This window comes from Cryptotermes secundus, unplaced genomic scaffold (genome assembly GCF_002891405.2).
Source record: "Cryptotermes secundus unplaced genomic scaffold, Csec_1.0 scaffold2974, whole genome shotgun sequence".
NCBI lineage: Eukaryota > Metazoa > Arthropoda > Insecta > Blattodea > Kalotermitidae > Cryptotermes > Cryptotermes secundus.
This window is the reverse complement of record NW_019737999.1, coordinates 122,600-136,363: the sequence shown is the minus strand read 5'-3', so window position 1 is coordinate 136,363 and position 13,764 is coordinate 122,600. Positions and strand designations below refer to the sequence as shown.

The window sequence follows — 13,764 nt, the reverse complement described above, 5'->3', positions numbered from 1 at the left end:
ACAGTTATATACTCGTATATATCAAATATCCCATTTTTAAGTTGTCCCTTTGCTTAACTAATTAAGCACTACGTATGGTTGAGTGGATGTATAGATCTACATTTTCTTGACCTCTGCACTAGTTGGAGGTGAGTGGTCAGGTTCACGCCCCTGCCGCTTTACCCCCGGGGATAGATATCCCGATGCCGGTCACGGTAGCCGAGCGGTCTAAGGCATGCACTGTCTTCGCTCGCTCGGAAGCCGGGATCGTGGGTTCGAATCCCACTCAGGGCATGGATGTTTGTGTGCGTTTTTCTGTGTTTGTCTACAGATAGAGGCCTTGCGACGAGCTGATCACTCGCCCAAGGAGTCCTACCGAATGTGTAAGATCTAGTAAACTGAAGTGAAACGGAGAGTTTCATGGAGGTAGGCCTAGGCCCAAATTGGGGCTGTAGCGCCACAGAAAAAAAAAAGAGAGATCCAGATATTCATTGAATAGGAGGTGAGATGGACATCAGCGTCGGTCTGGACTCTGTGCAGAAGAGAAAATTCTTGACCCTACCGGGACTCGAATTCCGACACCCCCCCCCCGGTGTTCCAGCCCATAGCCAGTCGCTATACCGACTACGCTATCCCGGCTCCTAACAGATGTCACATACCAGATTTAATCAGAATCTATTATTGGTTTGTGAAATGGACCGTACAAATGTATACACATGATCTCGCCATTAACTATTTTGATTATGAATTTAAGTCAAAACACGCAGTGCAACCCCAAATTATATTGAATTCAAAAGTATCCCATAATATAACCAGCCCGTTAATCAGTAAATTATCATATGCCCTACAGGTTTCGCTCCGGAGGGCAATCATCAGGAGCGTCCAAACAACTGCAAATACAAACTTGCAATTTGTTCATTAATATTAAATAAATCATATGAAAATTAAACATAGTTATGTGTATATGCTTAGAGTAATATCTACGCGAAAAATCAGAACACAGTAGGAAAATGAAGCGGCGGTCCCTCGGTCGGTATAGTTCGCTTGCGGACTAAAGCCAGGGGATATTTTGTTTGATATATTGGGTTTTTGGACTTTATCCATCGTCCTGGTTTTTAAGATAACTAATAAAAACCAGGACGATGGATAAAGTCCAAAAACCCAATATATCAGTGTGTTATACACCATCGTCAGAATCCTATAGTAACTACTTGATATTTTGTTTGTTTGTTTGTTTTGTCACTCATGCCTCACACCTATTTTTGCGGCATCTGTTTAGTTGTATCATGTGGCATTGTCTTGCTGTGGAAGTCTGTATATTTTGATGTTGTAACGCGGATTCTACGTAACAATACCAAAAGGGACAATGTCACAGGTTATGGCTAAACAAACGCTTCCAAAATATTACACGTGGGAGATACGAATGACTACTGATTTTACACTTCATGATCATTCTGTATCAACGCGATATAAGATATTGTGGCATGTAAACCCATTGCTAGGCAACGACCGCAAACTATGCAGCTATACAATAACAGTTGCTAAGAAATAGCTCTAGCCGGTCACGGTAGCCGAGCGGTCTAAGTCATGCACTGTTTTCGCTCGCTCGGAAGCCGGGATCGTGGGTTCGAATCCCAGTCAGGGCATGGATGTTTGTGTGCATTTTTCTGTGTTTGTCTACAGGTAGAGGCCTTGCGACGAGCTGATCACTCGCCCAAGGAGTCCTACCGAATGTGTAAGATCTAGTAAACTGAAGTGAAACGGAGAGTTTCATGGAGGTAGGCCTAAGCCCAAATTGGGGCTGTAGCGCCACAGAAAGAAGAAAGAAGAAAAGAAAGAGCTCTACAAACAACGGTCGTTGCTAGGTAATGGTCTCAACAGACGCACGCACAATATGAGAGATGTTGGAAGTGGTGATTTCTGTGTGGTCCGTGCTGAGGATATATAAGGAGGACAAGCTGCCATTAGAAGAGAATCTTTAAACGGCAGTGAGAAAAGTAGAAAATTGTTGTGAGGGGCCGCCAGCCCGGGAGTTAGCCAGTGCAGTGGTTGGAGTTGGTTGGTGAGTGAGTGAGTTAGAGGAACGCTGTGGTTCAGTCCTTGTATGCTGTTGCTATTAGAAGCTGGTAGTTCAGGTATGGGGATAGCTTGGGAACCCAGAGGTAGGGTAACGTCCGTCGTTAGAAGCCGTTGCCAGAAAACTCTTGAAGACACAGCAGGATAAGAAGTACCAAGTGTGTACTGTAGTGAATTGCAGAGTGTGAATTAACAATAACACTACGCTTGCTTATAGTTATGAGTTGTGTGTATAAATGTCCAATAAATCCGTTTATCATTCCAAACCCCGTCTACAGTCACTGCGAAAAATCGTGACAGTATCCACTAATATTTTAAATGTTGATATCTATGATTTAGTTTTAAGTAATTAATGTAAAATTTAAAACCAAACACTTAGATTTCCTTTTATTGTAGATTGGTCACTCCTGAAGATAGCCTAAGGACCATAGCCTGTAGGCCATGTGGTCGCTGATTAAAGGACTGATTTCGTTAGATGCTGGTTTTTTAACTCACTGTGATTGGTGCAACAACAATAATGGATCATGTTAAATCTCAATCCCTGTGTTTAAGAAGTATTACGAGTATTTTGCACAGAACTCTTTCAAAATGTACAATGGCAGCTGAATGTGCTCAGGGTCATGGGAGTTGGGCTGGGTGCTTTGCGACATTTGGATCTCACTGGACGTCCTGCTGTGCACAGCCTCCATCTTGAGTCTGTGTGCTATTAGTGTTGACCGGTATCTTGCTGTGACACAGCCTCTCAACTACTCACGCAGAAGGCGCTCCAAGAGACTTGCTCTCCTAATGATACTCGCTGTATGGCTCGCAGCCCTGGCAATCACCTGTCCTCCTATATTTGGCTGGTGAGTAGTTTTTTAATTATAATATTAGAGTGTTCTGGGATTCAAGCAAGAAGGCAGAAAATATACTGTATCAAGGTCTGTCAAGAAAATATTTGGCCAGGTTTAAAGGGCTGTTACGAAGGAGCGCTACAAAAAAGAAACAAACAAAATACAGCGTTTCAGAAACTGGAGTTCTTTCCATCCACTCCAGTTTTCATTTCATGTTGGAAACAGATGAGATTTGACAAACGTTTTATTCTATTCAGAATTCTAGTTTACAGACAAACTTGAGGAATACACTATTCATAATAATGAATTCATGTTTCTTTCTAACCTTATCATTTAAATACATTTAAGAATTTAAAGGATAGTATATGTGATAAATTCTTCACAGAATCAATCTACTTGGCCACACCATTATAATGTTCATCTTGGCATGTTGCAGGTATGACCCAGATCACCACAAAGACAAGACCTGTCGTTATAACAACAACAGGGGCTATGTTGTGTTTTCTGCAATGGGCTCTTTCTTCATCCCATTGACTGTGATGGTATATGTCTACACCCGAATCTCCTGTGTGGTGGCTCAGCGACACAATCAGCTGACTGCTCTAGACAATAATGACCAGGTACTGTTCTGTCTGTCTGTCAGCTAATATTGTCATGTGTCTGAGTGACTGTAGACAGGGTTTGGATTAGTAATCATATTTATTGGATACTTTAACGCACAACTCGTGACTACAATTTAGAAATCACTATCACACAAGGACTAGTGCTCTCAGTCACGGTCTTCACTGATCTACTTTGTAACGTCTTCCAACAGTTGACATTCCTCCCCTCCCGGGCTCACGTACTTGCAGGCTGGCGGCCATCTCACACCAAACTCTTTCTTTTCTAACTTCCTGCTCAAGACTCTCTCTCTCTACTCAGACTGACTGGTCAGTCAGCGTTACAGAGTTACTTTATGGATCGTGGTTTACCACCTATCAGTTTGTCTTGGCGTCAAACCTCTTGAGGCTCACGACCGGAGGTTTTATATATATATATATTGATTGAACCCTTGCGGTTATAATTCTTATGTAACATCCATCTTGATGAAAGGATGGGATGGTTGGTCTGTCAGTTGGTCGGTCAGTCAGTTAAATAGCTGCTGGCTTTCGCCAATACAGTCATTTCTAGCTTCATTCTACTCGAGTCACATGACAAAAATTTGTATTCTCTCCTGGACATATACGTTTTTCTGCTCTGACTGGTAATGGCAGCTGCTCCTGTTTATATAGCCTCGACATGGACCACAGAAAATGCAGCTTCCAACAGCTGTTTTATTGTTGCATGCATGCCCGTTACAACCATCATGTGACGGCTACTGAGCTATTGCCTAGCAACAGGCGTGTTTGCAGAGCCCTTCCCTAATGACGGCTGCCTGTGCTGGTTTCATAATTCTGGTTTTCAGCAGACATGCCACAATATCAATTAATACTTTCCCACTTACCTGTTGGTTATATTATCCACTAAGAACATTGGCCTCCTTTACAACTGATGCTCATTCTTTGTGTTATTTTTGTTTTTCTTTCATCTCTTCACTTTCAGGTTCCATAAATCACTCTGCTATTTCCAGCCATCTCAATCTGGGCCTGTTCCCACTTCTGCTGCCTTCTGGCTTACTCTCAAGAATTTTCTTAGTCACCCTTGTTTCTGTCGATTAATATGATTACATTTGTGGTTAGTCAAACCTGATCAGGAATTAGCATCCTTTAGAACGATGCAAATCAGGCCAGTGTTCACATCCGGTGTAACGGTAGTGAACTACAGCCACCTTACATTGCATATCTCCTCTCCAGCAAAAGGTGAGGCTCACTCCTTGTTTTAGGCAGAATGAAGCACATTTCATTATTGTTTAGCTGTAATTATTACTGACATTGGCTTAATTATATTTGATTTAATTTAATATGCTTAAATGACATTATTTGTCACAAAGAAGTTGGTCCAGAGGTGATATTTTAGACTTATTTTTGGAAGGTGCTCAGTTGGAGTCTTGAACAGGACCTTGGCTCATCTGGCTGAGCTTTACGTATTTTACGTCAGTCTCTCCAGACAAATTCCACAATAGTACCTTGGTTAGGACACAATAGCTTCTTTCCAAATTCTTTCCAATTCATCACTCATCTATTCCTGTAACTTCTGACTCTGTATAGTCTCAATACTGAAAGCATCGTTAAGTAACCCACATGAAAGAAGACATAATTCTCCATTGTAAATTCTTAACATATCCATGCATTTCAGCAGCAAACAGAGAATTCAAATACAGGGAGTAACCCACATGAAAGAAGACATGATTTTCCATTGTTAATTCTTAATATATCCATGTATTTCAGCAGCAAACAGAGAATTCAAATATGGGGAGTCCATAGAAGGAACAAAAGCCGGAGTTCAAGTGACAAATAATGGGAGTAGGGGGAGGACATACAGAGGGGAGGTAGATCTAGGCAAATATGTGGCTGGAGGAACGTGTGCCCTTTCTTTCCTTGACTCGATTTTAGTCTTGCATACTATGAGATGCAGCTTGCTCAAACCTCTTTTGAAGAGTGGTTATTATTGTTGTCATTGCTTGTGGTTTTCCCCAAACTTTGGTGTGTTACATATTAGGTTCATGGTATCTATCAATCAATCAGTCAATCAATCATAAAAAAAAGTAAAAGTAAAGCTATCCCTGTACCAGGACATGAAGGCCCATAGGGTTGTGAGACGTTGAGGGTCCCACATTATATAGATAATCAGCTCAAAGATGGCAGTAAGGTTGTCGGCCTTACATGCTGGCCACGCTTTACTCTGCAGGAAAATTATTTAATTAATTCCTGGTACTCATTTCTGACTCATTTCTGTTAGAGGCTGAGTCAACCCCAGGGCCATAGTGTAGCTGAAAGGATTAGGTCAATTGAAAAAAATCCATTAACCTCATCAGAACTTGAACCCGTGACCTTCCAGCTTGGAGCATAGCCCCTCAACCAACTACACTACCGCTTGCCCCCACAATCAACAAAAGAAAAATTATCATTTATTTTAGATGAGTATTCGTTTAAGTGAATATTAATCAGATCATACACTTTATTCCAAGAATATTATCTTGTTGATAATTAATACCATCTTTATAGATTGAACTGTTTACCTTGCTTTGTTAAGGTTGATAGTCATAGAGTATTCTTGATTTGTAAATACCCCTCATTTGTTTCATTCTCCTTAAATTTCACAGAACACTAAATTACATCTACTGTGATGCTACGGGCTTTTTCATTTCATAGGGTTAACTGCTTAGTAGGCATTTTCAACAAACAAAGGATTTCTAAGAAGAAAGCAGTCTTCTGGGATTTGGCACCGTGTATATGTGGTGTTAACCGACGTTTCGGAGGAATGTATCGCCTCCATCGTCAGGGTAGAAGGAAAAATATAAGAAATCCGCAAGTGAAGAGACCGCGAGAACCGGTAAAAGCAGTCTTCTGGATTTCTTATATTTTTCCTTCTACCCTGAAGATGGAGGAGATGGACGTTCCTCCGAAACGTCGGTTAACACCACATATACACGGTGCCAAATCCCACAAGACTGCTTTCTTCATAGTCACCGCCGTGAAAGCCTCAAATCTTACAAAGGATTGCTAAAATTAAATCAACTACACAAGGTACTCAAAAATCAGTCACTGATGGAGCTGAGCCCTTCTTCAGATGCAGCCAGTTGTGCAGCTACTCCAGAACTTCCCAGCATTTTATGGAACCCAAAAGTTCATTACTATGTTCACAAGAGCCCTTCACTGGTCTCTGTCCTGAGCCAGATTGATGGAGCCCATACTATCCAATTCTATCTCTCTAAGATCCATTTTAATATTGTCAACCCACCTATATATTCAAAGAACTCAAATATAGATGCAGTATTGACAGACAGTGTCACTGAAACACTCTGTACTCGTGCTGCTTCTCACAGAAACTTTTGTTACAGTCAATAATTGTATCTGGCGTGTGATATAGTACTTTAAAACATAAAACATGTGGTGGTTAACCACTTGAGCTCTCATGTGAGAAACCACTGCTACTCACATGATTAATGGTAGAAGTTGATACACCGTGGTATGGGAAGGGTAGCAGACCACTCTGTCTCTTTCTTTGAGTAATGGTCTTCACCCACTGAGATTCTGTGTTCGTGCTGAAACAAAGTTGGGAAGGGTTACTGCAGCCACTTAGAAACATAACCTTCACCTCCTTGTGTTTCTGTCACAGAGGTCAAGCAGACTTGTGAATAACCATGAAGAGTCAGACATGGAACGGGCATCATCAGAATATGAGGAAGGGAATCATCTGGCAGGAAGGTGCTCCAGGTAAGTGAACTGAGCCACCTGATATCCTCCCCTTTCTGGTAGATATTCCCACAGTTTTGAAACTTGTTGGACGTTTCATGCGTAGAATTATTTTCCTCTTGATCTGCTTAATGTGGATGTATGAGACCCATGTATATAGCTGCTAGAGATTTGGGAATTACGTGGTGATTACTATAAAGTTGGATGTCTTCTGAGATGTGGCATTATGCATTTTGATCAATAGGTACAATCCTATCAGAGGAACTTGCTACCTCAGTCTTCTGGGTATAAGAGCAAGCCACGTGTAAGAAAGAGCAGTTAGTTGTATGGGGACAAGTTGACAAGGGCTGATATTAAGAGCGAACCAATGAGAACTGCATAAATATCTACTAGATTATACACAGTTACGTTATGAAAATTAAATTAATTCTGTGAAAATCAGATTCTGTTTGGGATTAATAGGTTTCTGGACTTTGTCCATCATCTGTTAATCTGAAGAACACAACGTTTTGGAAATTTGATCTGCTTCTGTCCTCAGACAAGAGGCTATGAGACACCAGCTCCGTTAGTTGCATTATGAATAGTTAATTGCACTCACTGGACTTTGTTCTTCAGTTTTCTTTAGAATATCGGATGATGGACAAAGTCCAAAAACCCATTAATCCCAATTGTCATACACCATCCTCAGTACAGATCCTATTTGCTTTAATCGGTGCTGACATGATATTTTACGTGTTATGTGTTTCTAGTATCACCAATGCAGATGGCACCCAGTTTACTTGTCATCAGCAGCACAACCATAATCACCACTACCACCACCACCACACTCAACGACCTCTCCGTTCCCATCACTACAGTTACTGTCCCTCCACCTGTGATGATGGGACAATTCACCACCAGCCTATCCCCACACAGCTCTCCAGACTGAGCTTCTACAGTCGTAACTCATCGCGCCCAGAATCCCTTGCACTGGATGTGACATCAGTGGACATCCGCATGCAGACCATGTCCCTCCCTCTGCAACCATCAAGCCGTGTCTCATCCTTCAGGAGGGAGAGCAAGACGGCGCAGACTCTCTCCATCGTGGTAGGCGGCTTCGTTGCATGCTGGCTCCCGTTCTTCATCATATATCTACTTACGCCATTCGTTCAAATCCCGCCAATACTCATGTCATTTCTCACATGGCTGGGTAAGTGATTATGAATTTGTTGATTCTAAGCCTCAATTACATTTGTCTGAAACATTCTTCAGTTGGATTGCAAGCTTTTATGGCAAATGAATTCAATAAAATATTCTTGGGTGTTCATTGGACTTATTAATCCTTTCAGACCCAAAATGTAAGTAAGGAGCTGCATCTTTCTTAGGCTACTTTCCTTAGTTTGAAAAAAATAGGGGGCTTATGAGATCTCAGCATCTCTGTGTGTCTGTCTGTGTATATTACATTTACCATAAGCAAGCTAAAAAATGAGAGGATGCTTATGAGATCACCTTCGTATGCACCCAATGCATTAGAGCCACAGTAGTGGAGCCCAAAGAGTTGGAAAGATAAACAAGTTCCCATGGCAATGAATACACACCCAAGAACAGAAGAACTGTTGGACATGGTGCTTTCTATGCAGTATGTGTCATTAGTTTGTAACTCAGCAATATTGTTTTATTCCTCTATTTGCTCTGGTGCTTCCAATGTCACACACAGTTGATGCCAAGGATTATTAAATACCAATAGAACTGCAGGAAATAAATTCTAAAATATTGCAAGACCAATAATTGTGTCACAATCTGTCAAGAGTCTCTAGCGAAAGTGCAAATGTTTGCATCATTACCCAGAAGGGATTATTCTTATGAAATGTAAGGTCTCTTGTGACACATTCCATTCTGCAAAGCAAAACTAGACAACTTATTGACAGAAAATAGGCTTCCAAACTGCATATCTTCCAATTATATGCCTTTTGAACATGGATTCATTCGTATTTCATCTGTTTCAGGTTGGATCAATTCAGCCATCAATCCGTTCATCTACGCATTCTACAGTCCAGATTTTCGAATTGCATTCTGGAGGTTGACATTCCGGCACTGTTCCACCCCAAGAAGTCCCCCAGATTTTTCGCTAAGGCACAAATAATTCTGCTTGTTGTCTGTACTGTCATTTAAATGCACTGTCATGTGAAAACATAACATATCGCACAAGTAATTTAAGTTTCAATTGTAGTATAGTGCTAGTCAGAAACTTTTGGATATCCCACAATACATGCATGAAGGGGCTGTGACAAAGCTCGGGCTCCAGAGGGTCCAGATCTATGAGAACATTGACACAAATGTTGAGGTTGTATCAAGTAATGAGAAATATTAACACACTGACATTTGGGTGCCTGAACCAGCTGACATCTTGCAGATGTACAAACTATTGCTTGTGTTCTTAACGCTTTGAAGTCTGAATTCTGTCTATAAAATATTTAAAGATTCAGTTCCTGCTGCATAGATGGTTATTTGAACTATGCACCTCCCATATGCAAGTCAGAAACACTACTACCTCAGCCAATTTCCATCACCCCACCCTACTTTCACACTACTGAAGCATATGATACATATAGTCATCACAGTGCTTCAAAGGATTAATGTTATAAATTTCTGTATTTTATTGACAGGGTGTACTTATGTGTCTTGTCTGATTCTCAATAAGCAGTGATTTCTTTACTAAACAGCATTAACTGATTCGTATTTGTAATGGAGATGCTCTTTGTTTGATGTGAAGAAGGAACTGGATTTTTAAATGTTATTTAAATTAACTTAAATTAACTTCTGGCTTCAAAGGATTACAATGCTTGTTAGATAACCCAAAATTCAGTCATTCCAGTCCACTGTGCATAAGTAGAATGCTGATTCATCTGAGAAATAACTTCTTGAAGCCTTTTTGAACAATGTGGTATAAAACAGTCATATATTTGGGCATGTGAAGTTGTTTGGGATATGTAAGACCAGTGGTTAAGATACACACTGGTATGTACTTGTTTTACATCGATCAATGAGAAGTCAGGGAAAAAAGTGGCCTGATTCTTGTAGAGAAAGTGTGATATTCAATTCAAAGACTCTTGAAAAAATAAGGGTACCTAAGCTGAAATGCATATGTTGTACTTAGTAAGGCAAAACAGACTTATAATTTAATATAAAATTGAAATTCTTGGAGAAAATCTTCCCAGTGCCTCGTTGTTCAACACAAATCTAAGTAGGCTACCCTAAGGACTCTACATCGAAAAATCAGTGACTAGCCCTTATGCTGATAAGTACCATGTAATTTCAGGATTACTGTGTTCTGTGATGTGAAACTGTAGGCTTGTAGGTGGATGTCAGTATTTCAGGGACATGCTGCCTTTATTTTGAGGATGGAACTGTGAACTGTGAGAAACTGATTGGGTTGTATAGACATGTTGCAAAGAAAATGGTCACTTAGCTCCATGGGAAGGGGAAAGTTCTCAGAATTTGGGTCCAGGTCAATAGGCACTGAAAACAGAGAAATTGCCCTTTTACATACCTGCATACAAATACATAAATACCCTGAAGATGGTCATGGATCGAGTTCTATCTCCTCGCAGCTCCAGTGGGTCTGAGTGACCATTTTCTTTGCGAGCTGCCCGTATAAATCAAGCAGTTCCTTACCATACACAATTTTACCATGAAGATGGAGGTAGCATGTCCTTGTGAAATTTTGTTATCCACATACAAGATTACATGATGTTACAACCCAGAAGACTTTAATCTGCCTCGTACTATATAGTATCATTTGATAGAAGTGCAAGCATGGTAAAAGTCTTCATTGCACAGTATATGTAATACTTTTGACATTCCTGTAAATAGTCAGGCTGCGGTCCTAATTTAATTGAAAGAAACAGTGTTTTAGTATGACATTCAAGAAACTTTAAGTGAAATATCGAGTCATATGAAGGTTTGTTTCGTTAAAGAAACAAGTGTTTTACAAACTGATATTTTAAAGACAAAAATGTTAATATGCTTACTGGATGGAAGCCAGTGCTCCCATTGTGCCATTTCCCTAGTCACAAGTTAAGTTTCCAAGAAGAGGAAATTGTATAGCTTTATTTATTAAATGTATATAATGTGATTTTTCTTGAGGTATGCACAAGTGTGACCAAGGAACACTATACGAATGATAGGTGTTAAATAATAATTTTAAATTACAAGCATCTAGGCGTTCCTGGCATATTTTCATTGCCGTGTTTACTATGGCCAAATATGATATTTTCAATCTCTTCTGCCTTCCAACATTTTCATTCTCTTACCAGCTCTTTCCTCTCTTCTTTGTGTCTTCAAGTACCTGGCTTTGCATTTTGTTCTGAATGTTTCGTAGGCCTTGTTCACTTTACATTAATTTTAAAGCCCTTCTCAGCATCCTAGCTCCATTCATTTCTTCCTACATGACCAAGCCACTGTAATTGTTTCTCTTCTAACTTTAGTAACACAATTTTAGCTTCTGTTTCTTCTCTAACATTACTTGGTTTCCATATTCTCAGAATATACTGGCTGTATGATACAGGATGTAGATGTAATATTCTGATTCCTCATCATTAACTTTTTAGGGTTAGATAATGAATACCTATTCCTATGAAGCCAAAGACGGTCTTGGTCCCGCCATCAAAATCTTCATCATCCCTTTTCTTAGTAATGGAATGCCAATTATGAAAAACAGTCCCTGAATTACTCAGATAAAATTTTTGTGTGGTCTACTTGTAAGCAAACCTCAATTGTTTCTTACAACTTAAATCTTGTAATATTAACTTCATGTGCTTGAAACTGAGAGACAGTATTTATTTTGTGAGTATGAATGAATGTTCTGTCATATATTTGTATTGAAATATGTAACATATAAATACTTTGAAAGAAAATTATAAAACAGAACAAAATAAAGGATTACCCAGAATAGATTTTTATTGGCATTTTGTTGCAGTATTATGATGGTGCATGTGTGGGTCCAGCTGACCTTGAATCATATTTTTTCAGTACATAGACAATTCACTTTACAGCTCTCCAAGAACCTTGGCCTCCTGTACATCAGATACACATTCTTTTCTGTCATTTCCTTACACCTCCAACTTTGATAAATCATTCTCTACAAATTCCAGCCAACTCAATCTCGTTTTCTTCTACCTCACATCTTCTCCTTAGCTGTTTCCCTAAATTGTCCATCCAGCAATCTTCATTAGGTTTGTTCACATACTGCATATTGCTTTCCAAATTGAGGTTATGCATCAAGAATATGTCACTCATTAAAAATGTATTTTAATACTTTATGATGTTAAAATCATTAAAATGTCAATAGGACACTAAAAGTATATTTTTTACATTAAAAGTGATTATCAAAATTTCTACATTGTCTCTAGTTTTACACATATTTTTTCTCTTTTTTCTTTTCCTAGTTTACGACATGTTTTGGCAGCACATGGGCCATCATCAGGTCTATCTTTTTTTTTTCTAGTTTATGACATGATCACCTGATGATTTACATTTACATTTTTAGTGACATATTCTTGATGTCTTTTAGATTGTTGCATTATTGACATGTACTTTGATAATAAGGATTGAGGTTGTTAGCCTAATACCCAATCCCCAACCTAGAGGAGCAGAGGTTTCCTTTCATCTGGGCCCTACACTTCAATTTGTCTAGCTTGGATTACTATATCAGGAGATAATGACCCTGCTAGCAGAGCTCTCCAGGTTGATAGGGCATGCAAGCCTCCCCACCATATTAAGATATTAATCCAGTGGGAGGTTGTCATCTTATTTACCCTTACTTAAATGGTAAGTTAATTAGTCTATCAAGGGTAGGAGTGATCTTCCTCCACTAGTTGGAGACTTGATTCAGACACTGGAATGAGACAAAAATAAGGTATTATATATTCAAAATCTACACTCTGTCTCTTGCTAACCTCTATTCCCCAACCTTTTCACTCTTAAACACATTACCTCTCCAGTAATACCACCATACCACTCAGAAAGTTGACTCAAATGATAAACCTTCTCCCCTATGTTCAGGAGAAGCCCGATTTGAGTCTCAACCAGAAAATCATCCATTCTGACAGAAAGTTTGTGTTATATTCCTCAGTTCCTCTAGACAAATGCCGGGATAATACTTTAAATTAGGCCACAACATTCGTTCACATCATTTAAAATTTATTATTCACTAATTCTTCTACAATTTTATCCCATAAAACTGCCCCTGTGCCTAATTAAGCAGCATTCCATTAAGACATATATGGAGGCGAAAGTGCCTATAACTCCATGTATTTTTAACTTTGGCACTAGTTGGAGGTTAGTGGTCAGTTTCACGCCACTACCACGTTACTACTGAGGCCTGTTAAGACCTTGAAATAAGATTTCCGGCCAATCGAATCCTGAGCAGAGCCAGTTATCTCCAACTAACCCTTACCCAAGAGGTACCACCTCTAATTGCAAGCACCCTACTGTGTTTACTGGCGCCCCATACCTGACCTCTTGCCGCCCTCATATACCACCTGATAGCAATCAACGGAAGG

General features: G+C 39.7%; 1 protein-coding gene across 3 annotated transcripts in view; it reads left to right on the top strand.

Annotated features, from left to right (window-relative positions):
- Positions 1–12,113, top strand: part of LOC111870665 (probable G-protein coupled receptor No18) — a 31,562-nt gene extending 19,449 nt beyond the window's left edge. For all 3 annotated transcript variants that reach the window (XM_023863135.2, XM_033753961.1, XM_033753962.1), the window contains exons 4-8: positions 2,672–2,900; positions 3,325–3,508; positions 7,146–7,243; positions 7,972–8,411; positions 9,208–12,113. In XM_023863135.2, coding sequence (XP_023718903.1) covers positions 2,672–2,900; positions 3,325–3,508; positions 7,146–7,243; positions 7,972–8,411; positions 9,208–9,344 — 1,088 coding nt within the window. In that variant the 3' untranslated portion in view covers positions 9,345–12,113. The remainder of the gene's footprint in view (positions 1–2,671; positions 2,901–3,324; positions 3,509–7,145; positions 7,244–7,971; positions 8,412–9,207) is intronic.
- The last annotated feature ends 1,651 nt before the right edge of the window (positions 12,114–13,764 follow it).